The sequence below is a fragment of the Centropristis striata genome, chromosome 9 (assembly GCF_030273125.1).
Source record: "Centropristis striata isolate RG_2023a ecotype Rhode Island chromosome 9, C.striata_1.0, whole genome shotgun sequence".
NCBI classification, from domain to species: domain Eukaryota; kingdom Metazoa; phylum Chordata; class Actinopteri; order Perciformes; family Serranidae; genus Centropristis; species Centropristis striata.
Window position 1 is genome coordinate 10,552,377 of NC_081525.1, and position 14,275 is coordinate 10,566,651.

Genomic DNA, 14,275 nt, shown 5'->3' on the forward strand with positions numbered 1-14,275 from the left:
TACTTACTTACTTATTTGCTTGCTTGCTTACTTACTTACTTACTTACTTACTTATTTACTTAGTTAGTTCATTATTTACTTACTTATTTACTTACTTAGTCTCAAAGTTATTTACTTAAGTAAGCAAGTAAATAATTATGTAAGTAAGTAACGTTTTACTTACTTACTAACTTACTTTTTTACTTATTTGCTTGCTTACTTACTTAGTTATTTACTTACTTAGTTTCTAAGTTATTTACTTAGTAACTTACTTACTTAGTTATTTACTTACTTATTTGCTTACTTACTTATTTTATTTACTGACTTAATTTCTAAGTTATTTACTTAGTTAATTACTTTAAGTAATTACTTAGTTATTTACTTACTTCATTTTACTTTTTTGATTGCTTACTTACTTAGTTATTTACTTAGTTAGTTCATTATTTACTTGATTACTTACTTAGTTATTTACTTACTTAGTTATTTACTTGCTTCGTTGATTCAAAGTTTTTCAAGTTCCTGTTTGATGCTTTCTTTCAGAGTTGTTACGTATTCATTGTGATTTCATACTGGCCTGTGTTTTCCAAACCATTGTGACACTTTGTGATCGAACACACAACGTGTGCAGTGAAATGGCAGGTGTTCATTCTCAAGCGGCTGCACAGAGAGATAATTGGATTTTTTTTGTCCTTTTAAGTGACAGTGTGATTGTTTGACACGTTTACTGATACACCAGTGCCCTAACAGAATGAGTAAGATCCAGGATTAAAGGAACTGTTTGAAAATGTAAAACAAATGAGAAAAAAAAGCAACTAATTCACAGACCAAACCTGCTTTAAATTGGCTTTTTAAATCAAGAAAATGCTTCGGACACGGCTGTGTCTAATGCTTTCACAGTTAATTCAGTTATTGATGAATAAACAAGAAACTGAGTCGGCAACCAAGAATAATTTAATTTTTTTTATTTTAGGTGGTGAAAAGTTCTCATGACTACCTCAAAGCTAAAGGCAGAGTTTTCAAATTAACCCTCTGAAACTCACTGGTCGGATTGAAGCATATGTTTTCTTTAAAAGATCTTAAAAAATATGACATTTATCAGAGGAAAAAAAGCCTGTAAAAACAGGCATTATCGTGAAAATTTCAACTCTCCGACAGTCCTTGGACAGATCATCGTTAACCAAAGCGAAGCTTAAAATGTCAAGATTTCTGTCAGAATCACTTTATTCTACTTTATTCATTTAAAATGTTTCCAAAAATAAAGCATTTGCACTAACCAGATCCTGTTGAACACATTCAATTCTGCTCACTGAAAATTTGTTGACACAGAGCCGAGAGGAGAGGACAGGAGAGGCTAGAAACATGACAATACTTCTGTCATTCTAACTGTGTTATTCTGCACAAAGACGTGTTTGAGTTGTTCCCACTTCTAGCCATGATTGTGCTGATTCCATAGAGCTGCAGGACTTATAGATTTTCAGTACACTAATGTTGTTATTGAAGCATTGAATCTGTATTTTCAGGCTCCAACATTGATTCCAGAGACGTTGTTGATGGACACAGAGAGAAGACTCTGAGCCTCCTGTGGAAAATCATCTTCGCATTTCAAGTGTGTATTAATAACTGCAGTCATTTTTTAAAATCTGTGTAAAAAGTTGATTAATAGGCTTTCATCTTTTTAATGAATGGTGTCTGTAGGTGGAGGTGATTCTGGAGGAGGATCAGCTGAGGGAGGAAATCAGCTTCCTGAAAAGAACGCTGAGTACCAAACGGAGGCTGGCGTCACTGCGGGCGGATCGGGGCCTTCAGCTGAGTCCTGCCAAGACCAGGAGGCCCTACGAACACAGCAGCACCAAGATCACCCTGCTGATGGACTGGACCCGCACCGTCTGTGACTATTACAGCCTCAAGGTCAGACTGACGTAGTTACTGACTTAGTTACTTAGTAACATACTTACTAAGTAAATAAGTAAGTAAGTACATAAGTAAGGAAATAACTAAGTTACTTACATACTTAGTTATTTATTTATTTACTTACTTACTTGTTTGCTTGCTTACTTAGTTATTTACTTATTTCATTATTTACTTACTTGGTTACTTAGTTCATTATTTACTTACTTATTTAGTTATTTACTTACTTAGTTTCTAACTAACTAAATAACAAAGTTATTTAATTAGTTATTTACTTAGTTCATCATTTACTTACTTAGTTATTTAGTTATATACTTACTTAGTTTCTAAGTTGTTTACTTAATTACTTACTTATTTAGTTATTTACTTACTTAGTTATTTACTCACTTACTTACTTATTTGCTTATCTAGTTAGTTCATTATTTACTTACTTATTTACTTACTTGCTTACTTATTTACTTACTATCTTAGTTATTTACTTACTTAGTTTCTAAGTTATTTACTTAGTTAATTACTTACTAATTTAGTTATTTATTTATTTACTTGCTTACTTATTTACTTACTTAGTTATTTACTTGCTTACTCAGTTACTTAGTTATTTACTTCCTTAGTTATTCTTCTTACTTACTTACTTACTTAATTCCTTACTTACATACTTAGTTATTTACTTAATTACTTACTTACTTTTTTACTTAAGTTCTTCCTTACTTAATTACTTTCTTATTTACTTCCTTTTTTCTTACTTATTTACTTATCTGTTTATTAGGTGACGGGCCAAAGAAAATACTTTTCTGTTATATACAGTTATATTAGTTCTGATTTCTTTCTGTCTGATTGGGCAGCTTGTAAAGATTAAATGAATGAATGAACAAGTTATCATATGTGTCGTCCGTCTGTGCAGGTGGAGAACTTCACGGTGGCGTTCTCGGACGGCCGCGTCCTCTGCTACCTGATCCACCACTACCACCCCGGCCTGCTGCCAGAGAGCGCCGTCAGCCACAGCACCACCCAGACCGTGGAGTGCTCGCCGAGGGGCCGACTGGAGCTCGACTGCTCCGACAGCGACTCCGACGGCTCCTTCCACTCATCGCCGCCCGGCCTACACGGTACGAGTCAGCTATTTACTTAGATAGGTTCTTATCTACTTAGTTATTTACTTAGTTAGTTACTTACTTACTTACTTACTTACTTACTTACCTACTTAGTAAATAAGTAAGTAAGTAAAAAACATAGTTATTTACTTACTTTCTAACTTAGTTATTTACTTAGTTACTTACTTAGTTGGTTAGTGACTTATTTATTTATTTATTTAGTTACTTATTTACTTGGTTGGTTTGGTTGGTTGGTAATTTATTTATTTACTTCGTTAGTTATTTACTTAGTTATTTGGTTAGAAAGTTGGTGCTTACTTACGAGTCAGCTTCGTCTTCAGAGCAATTGTCTGCTCAGATGCACTTTTTAAAAAAAGTTAGTGTGGATGTTTATGCATCAATGCACCATGCATTAGAAAATGTACTGTAAATTAATAATAATAATAATAATAATAATAATAAATACTTTACAAAAAAAAAGAAGAAAGGATAAAGATCATGCACAGAAAAAGAAATGCTTCCAATATAATTCAAGCAAAAAGACAGGAACATTAATTTTAAAAAATCACATAAATTCTACTTGCATTTCTTTCTTTTTTTTATGATTTATGTAATTAAAACTGTTATTCTGCACAAAATAAATGTTTGAGTCGTGCATGATTTTGCTGATTCCATAGGGGGCGGCAGGACTTTATATAGATTTTATACATATTTTATATGTTGCAGTGAAATGCAACAACATTGTTGGATTTCAGAGGGTTAACTTAATTTCACCTTGTTTCAAAGGATAAAAGAACATTACTGCTTTTGTTATACGATATGTATCTAAATCCTGTGTGTAGAACTTTTAAAGGAGATCATGAAGGAGTTGGAGAGACGGTCCAGACTTGTAAAGACTGCATGTTTTTTTTGTGAACAGGCGAAGATTCCCCGTCAGTGAAATTCAAAGAGCTGCTGGAGAACGAGAAAAACAACTTCAGACTGGTCAACACGGCGGTGTCCTTCCTGGGCGGAGTGCCCGCCATGATCAACCCAGCTGACATGTCCAACACCATCCCCAACGAGAAGGTGAGAGCTCCACCCTCTGCAGCAACAAATCTGTAAAAAAAATATAAAAAAAGAAGAAAGCTGCCACATTACCTTTTTAAATACATTTGTCTGTGAAACTTTTGCGAGAAATAACAAGTGTTGTTTTTCAGCCTTAAGAGAATATTTTCCTAAATATCAGATCATAACTGCAGCCCCAGAGTTTTGTAATGCTTTAAGGCACAATTAAAGGACTATAACATCAGTTGTTTTCCCCACAATTAGCCCATTTAATCCTTAAAACTTGGGCAGATTTTCAGTGATTTCTGTGACGTGATCTTCATGTTACCAGCTGGATCCAAGTCTCCCACATTAATCGTAAATATGAATCATGTCTGAACTCCTGTGGTGTGAAAGGAACAGCAATGCAATATTAAAAAGTAACTTGCAATTATTCAATAAGAGCGAGCTGAGCAGGAAGCCTCACCAAACGTATGTTGCATGGACAGGAACATGGCTGCCAACGGCATGAATTTAAACTTATTTTCATGGAGGTAGACAAAAAAAATCCAACAATCACCTTTAGGTCGCACCAAATTAATAAGCTATGCTGATTCCATATTTTCAGTCTTTTTTTTTTTTTTATGCAGACCTGTTAATTTTTTGCTTTTGTTTAAAAAAAAAAAAAAAAAAATCCTAATATTTAATAAATAAATATTAATTAATAAATAATTATTGTACAAATATATTTTTACATATTATTATTGTTTATATATATACACTTTTTTTAAATTTATTTTAGGTTTTTATTAAAAAAAGACCAGGTCCAATTAAAACATTTTTCAATTTGTCTTCTCAAATATGAAAATGACACTGGATATTTAATTAAAAGTATTCAGAGGGTTGATGTCTGATCGCTCTAAAATCATCATTCACTGTAAAATCCGTTTCCAGGTGGTGATGTCTTACCTGTCCTTCCTCTGCGCTCGTCTGCTGGACCTGCGGAACGAAACCAGAGCGGCTCGAGTCATCCAGGGCGCCTGGAGGAAATACAGGCTGAAGAAAGATCTGCAGCTCTACAAGGTCAGTTCACTGTTTTATTTATCTGATCTCGTCTCATCCGTTTATTGGTAAAATCAACACCTTCCAAATATTTATGTCTGGATGAAAGCTCCTCCATCTCAGTGCACAGCGGCTTTTAAAACTGTTTTGTGCTTCTTCCTTTTTCCCATTTTCCTGCTTAGTTTTCTATTAAGTTTGTGTCTTTTAGTGCCATTTATGACTTTAATTATGGGTGTACTATTGTTGTTGTGTGCTTTCACATGCGTATACAGGTACATCTAAAAAAAATTTGAATATTGTGGAAGAAGTTCAATATTTTTTGTCAATTATTTCAGAAAGTGAAACTCTTATATTATGTAGATTCATTACACAAGAATTAATTATTTTAAGCCTGTTATTCTTTTAATTGTTATTATTATGGCTTACAGATAATGAAAACACAATCAGGTCCACAAACCAGAAAATGAGTTTGTCGTTTGATACATTATTGTGAAAATATTGACTATAGCTGCAGATGTATAAAAAATAACCTGAATGAGTTGCTCATATTTTTGTTTGATGTTTGGTCACAGGAAAGAAACATGGCTGCTCTGAAAATCCAGTCTCTTGTGAGGACATTTCTCCAGAAGCGCAGAGCTCGGAGGCAGAATCACGCCGCCGCTGTCATCCAGTCCGTCTGGAGGGGTTACATCGCCCGCAACAGGCTGAGGCTGCAGAAACAGGCTCAGCTCCGGGCTCTGCAGCATGAAGCCGCAACTCTCATACAGGTAGGTTTTTAATCGAAAATTTAGGATGAAATGGACAAAGTATGACCTGGAGGTTTTGAAAACGGGGCATTTCTTGGAGTAAAAATATTGGTGAACTCTTAGTATGTTTTTAAGTACATCTGATACTACTGTAAACCACTGAGAAACCTTTTGTTAAAATTTTACGGTTAAACCATATTTGCACTAGAGATAGACAGATATATAGGCCGGCATATATATCGGGCCGATATTTCGATACGTGCGTGCGTTCGCCGATCAATTATACCATTTCACTGAGCCAACACCAGGCAAGGATCAGTGCAACATCTGCCATTCTCTGGTGAGCTGCTGCTGATACTAGAAAATAGAAAAACACATCAAATATGTGGATCATCTGAGGCGCCACCACCTCGAGGCCTAGAACAACAAACACATTGTTTGCTATCCAACTGTTAATATGTTTTGTTTGTTTTGTTAATAAATGTTTCTTTTTTTTGTTTAATTTGAGACTCATTGTGTCATTTTTATCATGTAAATGGAGGGAGAAAAGGCCCAAAAAAATCTGCAGCGCATATAGGGGATCAGTTAAGACTGATGTCAAAATAATCGGTATCGGCATCGGCATTAAAAAAAACCCCGTATTGGTCGACCACTAATTTGCACCTGACTACTTGTATAATCGTCCTTTTTTTAATATCTTGTTCTCATCTTGTCCATTGCAGGCTCAGTGGAGGATGATTTCAGCCACGAGAGATTTCCAACGCCTCAGATACTACGCCATTGTTATCCAGGCACAGTGGCGGATGAGACGGGCCGCGGCTGCTTACGGAAGGATCTGCTGGGCAGCAGCTGTCATTCAGAAGCACTCACGAGCACGGGCTCTGGCGAGGAGAGATCGCGAACATTATCTCGCTTTTAGAACCGCAGTGGTGAAAATCCAGAGAGGGTACAGGAGATGGAAAGCCCAGAAGACGGAGAAGGAAAACAGGGCCGCCAAAGTGATACAAGCTGTGTTTAAGAAGTGGTTTGAGCAGAAAGTGGCTGAAAGAACCGCCGCTGCCATAAAGATTCAGTCTTGGTACAGGATGCACAGGCGTCAACATCAATATAGAAAAATCAAGAGGAGCATCGTGCTCATTCAAGCCCAGTTCAGAGGTCGTGCTCAGAGGCGCTGCTTCCACACGCTGAAACTGCAGCACCGCTCGGCCGTGGTCATCCAGAGCGCCTTCAGAGGGCACGCCGTCAGAAAACAGGTGGCGGAGATGAGAGGCGCTGCAGTGGTAATCCAGCGCTGGTTCAGGGCCTCTGTGAAAAGAGACACAGAGAGGCAAATGTTTGTGAGGCTGAAATGCGCCGCCATCACCACGCAGGCGGCTTATCGCGGGAAAGTGGCGCGAGAGTTGCTGAAAAAACAGCGGCAGGCAGCCACGGTAATCCAGGCAGCTTTCAGGAAGTATGCTGCCCAAAGGCGCTACCTCGCCCTGAGAAAAGCTGCGAGCGTGATCCAGCAAAAGTACAGAGCCACGGTTTTGGCTCGCGAGGCGAAGAAGGACTACGAGGCTCTCAGGAAAGCTGCACTTGCCGTACAAGCTCACTGGAGAGGCCGAGCCGACAGGACGAGGATGAAGAAGCGGCATCAGTGTGCAACTCTGATTCAGGCGCTCTACCGTAAACACAGAGCACAAGCAGAGTACAGGTCCAAGAAGGCCTGTGCTGTGGTTCTACAGCGCCACTACAGAGCTCACGTGGCTGGAAAAGAGGCGAGGGTAGCGTACCTGCACACAAGAGCAGCCTGCGTTACTCTGCAAGCTGCATTCAGAGGCATGAGAGTCCGAGCAGAGCTGAGGAGAAATCGCCGTGCAGCGACTGTCATCCAGTCTTCGGTCAGGATGTTTTTATGTAGAAAACGATATCTCCTCCTACAAAGTGCGGCGATTATCATCCAAAGCAGATACAGAGCTCTTCAGGTCTGCAGGGAGCAGCAGAAAGAATACAGAGAGCTAAAGCAGGCCACCATAAAGATACAAGCGGCCTACCGGGGACTGAGAGTGAGAGGAGATCTGAAGAAGAAGCACGAAGCAGCCACGGCGATCCAAGCTCAGTTCAGGATGCACAGGACACGTATGGCTTACCTTGCCACCAAGTGTGCCGCAATCATTCTTCAGGAGCACTACAGGGCCAAAATGCTCCGGGATCAACAGATGAAAAGGTATAAGATGATGAAATCTGCAGCTGTGGTCATCCAGGCAGCATATCGTGGCCACAGGGTCAGGAGGGAGGTCGCAGACATGCACCGAGCTGCTACGATCATTCAGAGAAAGTTCAGCGCCGTTAAAGATAGAAACAGGTTCCTAGCTCTCAGGGCAGCCGCCTCGGTTTGTCAGCAGAGGTTCAGAGCAGCAACTCTGGCAAGAAAAGACCGCTTGGACTACCTGTCGAAGCGCAGGGCCATCATCTGTCTGCAGGCCGCCTATCGAGGATGTGAGGTCAGAAAGCGGCTGCGTGTCCAGCACAGGGCCGCTGTGACAATCCAGTCTCACTTCCGAAAGTATCAGCGGAGAACCTACTACGAGGCGCTCCGCAGGGCTGCCAGGGTTCTGCAAGCACGTTACAGAGCAAACAAGAAAATGAGAGTTGAGATGCAAGCCCTGAGTACCAAGAGGAGCGCTGCTGTTGTCTTACAAGCTGCATTCAGAGGAATGAAGTCAAGGAAAACTATCAAACAAAGACATCATGCTGCCAGTGTTCTCCAGAGAGCTTACAGAGCCCACTGTGAGCACAAACACTATCTGACCTTGAAGTCCTCCGTCCTCCTCATTCAGCGGAGGTACCGGGCCACTGTGGCTGCAAAGGAACAAATGCAAGAATACCAAAAAATGCGCAAAGCTGCAGTTCTGCTTCAGGCAGCGTACAGAGGTCAGCAGGTCAGAAAGGAGGTTGCTGGTTGGCATCAGGCTGCCACTGTGATCCAGTCTGCATTCAGAAAACACAGAGAGGAAGTCAAGTTCAAGGCCATGCGTCTGTCTGCCATCATCATCCAGAGATACTATCGCTCCTGTGTTCTGCAGAGGCAAGAAAGAGAAAAGTTCCTGAAAATGAGACGTTCTGCAGTCGTTCTTCAGGCAGCTTTCAGAGGTCGTCGTGTGCGAAGCCGCATCACCAAGATGCACAGGGCAGCTGCTGTCATTCAGGCAAACTTCAGGAGGCACAAACAGCAGTCAGCCTTCAGGAAACAGCGCTGGGCAGCCTGTGTCTTACAGCAGAGGTTTAGAGCTCAGAGACAGAGAAACACTGACAAAAAACATTATCAAAACTGCAGAAAAGCTGCAGTCGTGTTACAGGCTGCATATCGAGGAATGAAATCCAGAAAAGTCCTCAAACAAAGACATCATGCTGCCAGTGTTCTCCAGAGAGCTTACAGAGCCCACTGTGAGCACAAACAGTATCTGACCTTGAAGTCCTCCGTCCTCCTCATTCAGCGGAGGTACCGGGCCACTGTGGCTGCAAAGGAACAAATGCAAGAATACCAAAAAATGCGCAAAGCTGCAGTTCTGCTTCAGGCAGCGTACAGAGGTCAGCAGGTCAGAAAGGAGGTTGCTGGTTGGCATCAGGCTGCCACTGTGATCCAGTCTGCATTCAGAAAACACAGAGAGGAAGTCAAGTTCAAGGCCATGCGTCTGTCTGCCATCATCATCCAGAGATACTATCGCTCCTGTGTTCTGCAGAGGCAAGAAAGAGAAAAGTTCCTGAAGATAAAGCAATCCACCATCACGCTTCAGGCAGCTTTCAGAGGTCGTCGTGTGCGAAGCCGCATCACCAAGATGCACAGGGCAGCTGCTGTCATTCAGGCAAACTTCAGGAGGCACAAACAGCAGTCAGCCTTCAGGAAACAGCGCTGGGCAGCCTGTGTCTTACAGCAGAGGTTTAGAGCTCAGAGACAGAGAAACTTTGAAGCAAAACATTATCAGGAGGTTAGGGAAGCTGTCATTAATCTACAAGCCGCCTTCCGTGGAATGAAATCCAGAAAAGTCCTCAAACAAAGACATCATGCTGCCAGTGTTCTCCAGAGAGCTTACAGAGCCCACTGTGAGCACAAACACTATCTGACCTTGAAGTCCTCCGTCCTCCTCATTCAGCGGAGGTACCGGGCCACTGTGGCTGCAAAGGAACAAATGCAAAAATACCAAAAAATGCGCAAAGCTGCAGTCCTGATTCAAACTACTTACAGAGGTCAGCAGGTCAGAAAGGAGGTTGCTGGTTGGCATCAGGCTGCCACTGTGATCCAGTCTGCATTCAGAAAACACAGAGAGGAAGTCAAGTTCAAGGCCATGCGTCTGTCTGCCGTCATCATCCAGAGATACTATCGCTCCTGTGTTCTGCAGAGGCAAGAAAGAGAAAAGTTCCTGAAAATGAGACGTTCTGCAGTCGTTCTTCAAGCAGCTTTCAGAGGTCGTCGTGTACGAAGCCGCATCACCAAGATGCACAGGGCAGCTGCTGTCATTCAGGCAAACTTCAGGAGGCACAAACAGCAGTCAGCCTTCAGGAAACAGCGCTGGGCAGCCTGTGTCTTACAGCAGAGGTTTAGAGCTCAGAGACAGAGAAACTCTGAAGCAAAACATTATCAAAACTGCAGAAAAGCTGCAGTCGTGTTACAGGCTGCATATCGAGGAATGAAATCCAGAAGAATTGTTAAACAAAGACATCATGCTGCCAGTGTTCTCCAGAGAGCTTACAGAGCCCACTGTGAGCACAAACACTATCTGACCTTAAAATCCTCCGTCCTCCTCATTCAGCGGAGGTACCGGGCCACTGTGGCTGCAAAGGAACAAATGCAAAAATACCAAAAAATGCGCAAAGCAGCAGTCCTGATTCAGACTGCTTTCAGAGGTCAGCAGGTCAGAAAGGAGGTCGCTGGTTGGCATCAAGCTGCCACTGTGATCCAGTCTGCATTCAGAAAACACAGAGAGGAAGTCAAGTTCAAGGCCATGCGTCTGTCTGCCGTCATCATCCAGAGATACTATCGCTCCTGTGTTCTGCAGAGGCAAGAAAGAGAAAAGTTCCTGAAGATAAAGCAATCCACCATCACGCTTCAGGCAGCTTTCAGAGGTCGTCGTTTGCGAAGCCGCATCACCAAGATGCACAGGGCAGCTGCTGTCATTCAGGCAAACTTCAGGAGGCACAAACAGCAGTCAGCCTTCAGGAAACAGCGCTGGGCAGCCTGTGTCTTACAGCAGAGGTTTAGAGCTCAGAGACAGAGAAACACTGACATAAAACATTATCAAAACTGCAGAAAAGCTGCAGTTGTGTTACAGGCTGCATATCGAGGAATGAAATCCAGAAAAGTCCTCAAACAAAGACATCATGCTGCCAGTGTTCTCCAGAGAGCGTACAGAGGTTTCTCTGAACGCAAACAGTATCTGAAATTGAAATCCTCGGTCCTCATTATCCAGCAAAAATATCGGGCTGCTGTTGCAGCTAAAGCACAAAGAACCAAATACCTGGAAATGCTCAGCGCAGCAGTCCTGCTTCAGGCAGCGTACAGAGGTCAGCAGGTCAGAAAGGAGGTCGCTGGTTGGCATCAGGCTGCCACTGTGATCCAGTCTGCATTCAGAAAACACAGAGAGGAAGTCAAGTTCAAGGCCATGCGTCTATCTGCCATCATCATCCAGAGATACTATCGCTCCTGTGTTCTGCAGAAGCAAGAAAGAGAAAAGTTCCTGAAGATAAAGCAATCCACCATCACGCTTCAGGCAGCGCTCAGAGGCTGGTCCATCAGGACGGACATTAACCGACAAAATCGAGCTGCCATTGTGATCCAGTCGTGCTGGAGATGCTCCGTGCAGAGGCGAACCTTCCAGAGGAAGAGGGAGGCGGCTGTCAAAGTCCAGCGTTGGGTCCGAGCAGCACGGCTCTGCAGGCTGGAGAGGAACAACTACAGCAGGACGAGGGAAGCCGCCGTCACACTGCAGACACACTGCAGAGCGTGGATCGCACGACGGCGGGTAATTATTTAAAGTTCATAGATTTATTTTACCTGTCTTCCAGAGAAGCTTTACTTCACTGAACCTTGTAGAAACTGGACAATTAAATAGGCTGTACAACAAAACAACAGCAGGCCTTAACATGCTGTTGTGTTCCAGGTGCGAGAGCGAGCCGAAGCAGAGAGGAGGCTTCGCTTCACGGCGGCGGCTTTCCACCATCTCAGCGCCGTCAAGATCCAGCGAGCTCTGAGAGCGCACTGGGCTCTGGAGTCTGCCAAAAGACAAATCCACTCTGTCATCACAGTGCAGGTACAGACACACAGAAACATAACCTGCCACTTCTGAGGAATTTAATGAATCAGGTTTAAACGACTTAAATCTCAGACTGTTATGAATGCAATTTAAGACCTACACGGTCATACGGATGAAGTTTTAGGTATCGATATGAAGGAAAGACTCCCAGAACAACTTGCAAGTAAATTAATTTATTAATATTGCAGTATCCCAGTCAAAACATAGTGCACAGGAAGTCATTTCACATTTTATAAATATTTTGTGTCTAAAAACTTTGAAGTGAGATGAATAGACTGAATTGTTTTGTCAAATAAGAGAAAATTCTCAGTCTTTTTATGAGAGTCAAACCCACAGACTGATATCAGTTCAGTTCAGTTTGACTAAATACTTTGTTGGTCAAACATGTATGGACGACAACAACTGCAACATTTTATCAAACTTTCAAAAACTTTAAGCTTCTCTGCTCTGAATTTGTTTGAATGAAACATAAAATATATATATATTCTGAAAAATGAATAACATTCATAAATTGAATTGAACTTTATTAGCTTCACTCGTATTATTTATTACATTTATAACCACAAAGATCTGTGCAGTTCCAGTGAGCCTTCCTGCATGAGCACCACAGACACTTTACAGTTTCCTTCAGTAATTTACAGATTTCTCCTTTCTCATATGGCTTTGCCTAGTGTTGGTGGCTTCCTGCCCATCTTGAAAATGACACCTTTCTAGTGGTCAGTTTTTGGTAAACTTTTAGTATGTTATCAAGGACATCTAATACTACAACAAACCTTTTGTATGAATTTTTTTTCCCAGGGTTCGGATGCCTAATAAACGTGAGTGAAGTGCACAACATTTCAGTTGTACAGTGATTCCCTTTTTTTCGTTCTCTTTGTTCTCTCAGCGGTGGGTGAGAGCGAGGCAGCAGAGGAGACGGTATCTGGAGGACAGGAGAAAGGTGGTTCTAGCCCAGGCGGCGGTGAAGCGCTGGTTAGCTCGGCGCCACGCGGCGGCGTCCGTCATCCAGCAGGCCGTCCGCAGATTCCTCCTCCTCAGGCGGCAGAAGAGGATTCAACAGGGCATTGTCAAAGCTCAGGTACCTTCTGTCAGTCGGGGTGGGCGTTCATGCTGCATGCATACATGCGCAAAATAAAAGATATACATACAGTACTATGCAAAAGCCTGTTTTAATAACGGAAGCTTTTATTTTAAAAGGACGAAAAGAGACTTGAATCCTGTCAACGGTAAAACTAACTCAACTAAGATTAAACTGTGAAGATAACGTAAAGGAGTTCAATGTTTTATGTTTTAGCCCCTGAAGAGGCATGAAGTAAGTTTTCACAGTAATCTTCATATTTAAATGTGTTTTGTGTTTAAACAAGTTTTGGATCCAATTAAACTCAGTTATTAATGCTAGCAAGGTTTGATATGGTAAGCTAGTTTTGCTCCAATTAATACTGTATTTCTGTGTGTTTTATAATTGTTATTGCAACTTTTAGTTTACAAACTGTAGCTTTATCCAACTTAATTCTCAGCTCATTGGCTTATTGACGTACGGCCGCAGAACTGAACGCACGGCCGTGTTTCAGTTCAGTGATACTGATACGCAGTCAGAGATAAAATAAAATAAAAAAAACAGATCAATTAAAAATTCAATGTGACCGACCAAATTCTTAACGACCATTCATCGATTAATTATTCCCATCCCTAGCTGTCGATCAGGACTTCTGTGCTGCTTTGCGGAGTAATTTGAGTTTTTCTTCTAATCCTCTTTTCTCTTTCTCCCTCTCGGCCTGCAGGCTCTCTGGAGAGGACACCGCTCCCGGCTACTGAATGACAATGCCAAGGTGGTGAAGCTGAGACGGCGCCTACGCGAGGTCTCTGCCGGCATCCGAGAGGAGGACAAACTGTGCAACAAGACGTCGTCCGCCCTCGACTACCTGCTGCGATACAAACACTTCTCCTACATCCTGGAGGCCCTGAGGAACCTCGGTGAGGCTTCACAGACATTAGCCGTGTTTCCATTAGGGAAAGTTAGGAAAGTCTCAGGCCACGCCTCTCAAATGGACGCTCACTCTGCGTGTCGCCATTACGAAAGTAGGCCCCAGAGGGATTTACGAGACTCCGGAGATGACTTATGGTTTTCGATCGTCGCGTAATCGCTTAGGATCTCAGTTTCGACCGTGAC

At 42.1% G+C, this 14,275-nt stretch overlaps 1 protein-coding gene across 1 annotated transcript in view; it reads left to right on the forward strand.

The window, feature by feature from the left end:
* aspm (assembly factor for spindle microtubules) overlaps positions 1–14,275 on the forward strand; it is a 31,541-nt gene that overhangs the window by 13,300 nt on the left and 3,966 nt on the right. The window contains exons 13-22 of the mRNA XM_059341834.1: positions 1,500–1,585; positions 1,675–1,887; positions 2,789–2,993; positions 3,898–4,046; positions 4,959–5,087; positions 5,639–5,833; positions 6,535–11,814; positions 11,953–12,102; positions 12,992–13,183; positions 13,887–14,079. Coding sequence (XP_059197817.1) covers positions 1,500–1,585; positions 1,675–1,887; positions 2,789–2,993; positions 3,898–4,046; positions 4,959–5,087; positions 5,639–5,833; positions 6,535–11,814; positions 11,953–12,102; positions 12,992–13,183; positions 13,887–14,079 — 6,792 coding nt within the window. The remainder of the gene's footprint in view (positions 1–1,499; positions 1,586–1,674; positions 1,888–2,788; positions 2,994–3,897; positions 4,047–4,958; positions 5,088–5,638; positions 5,834–6,534; positions 11,815–11,952; positions 12,103–12,991; positions 13,184–13,886; positions 14,080–14,275) is intronic.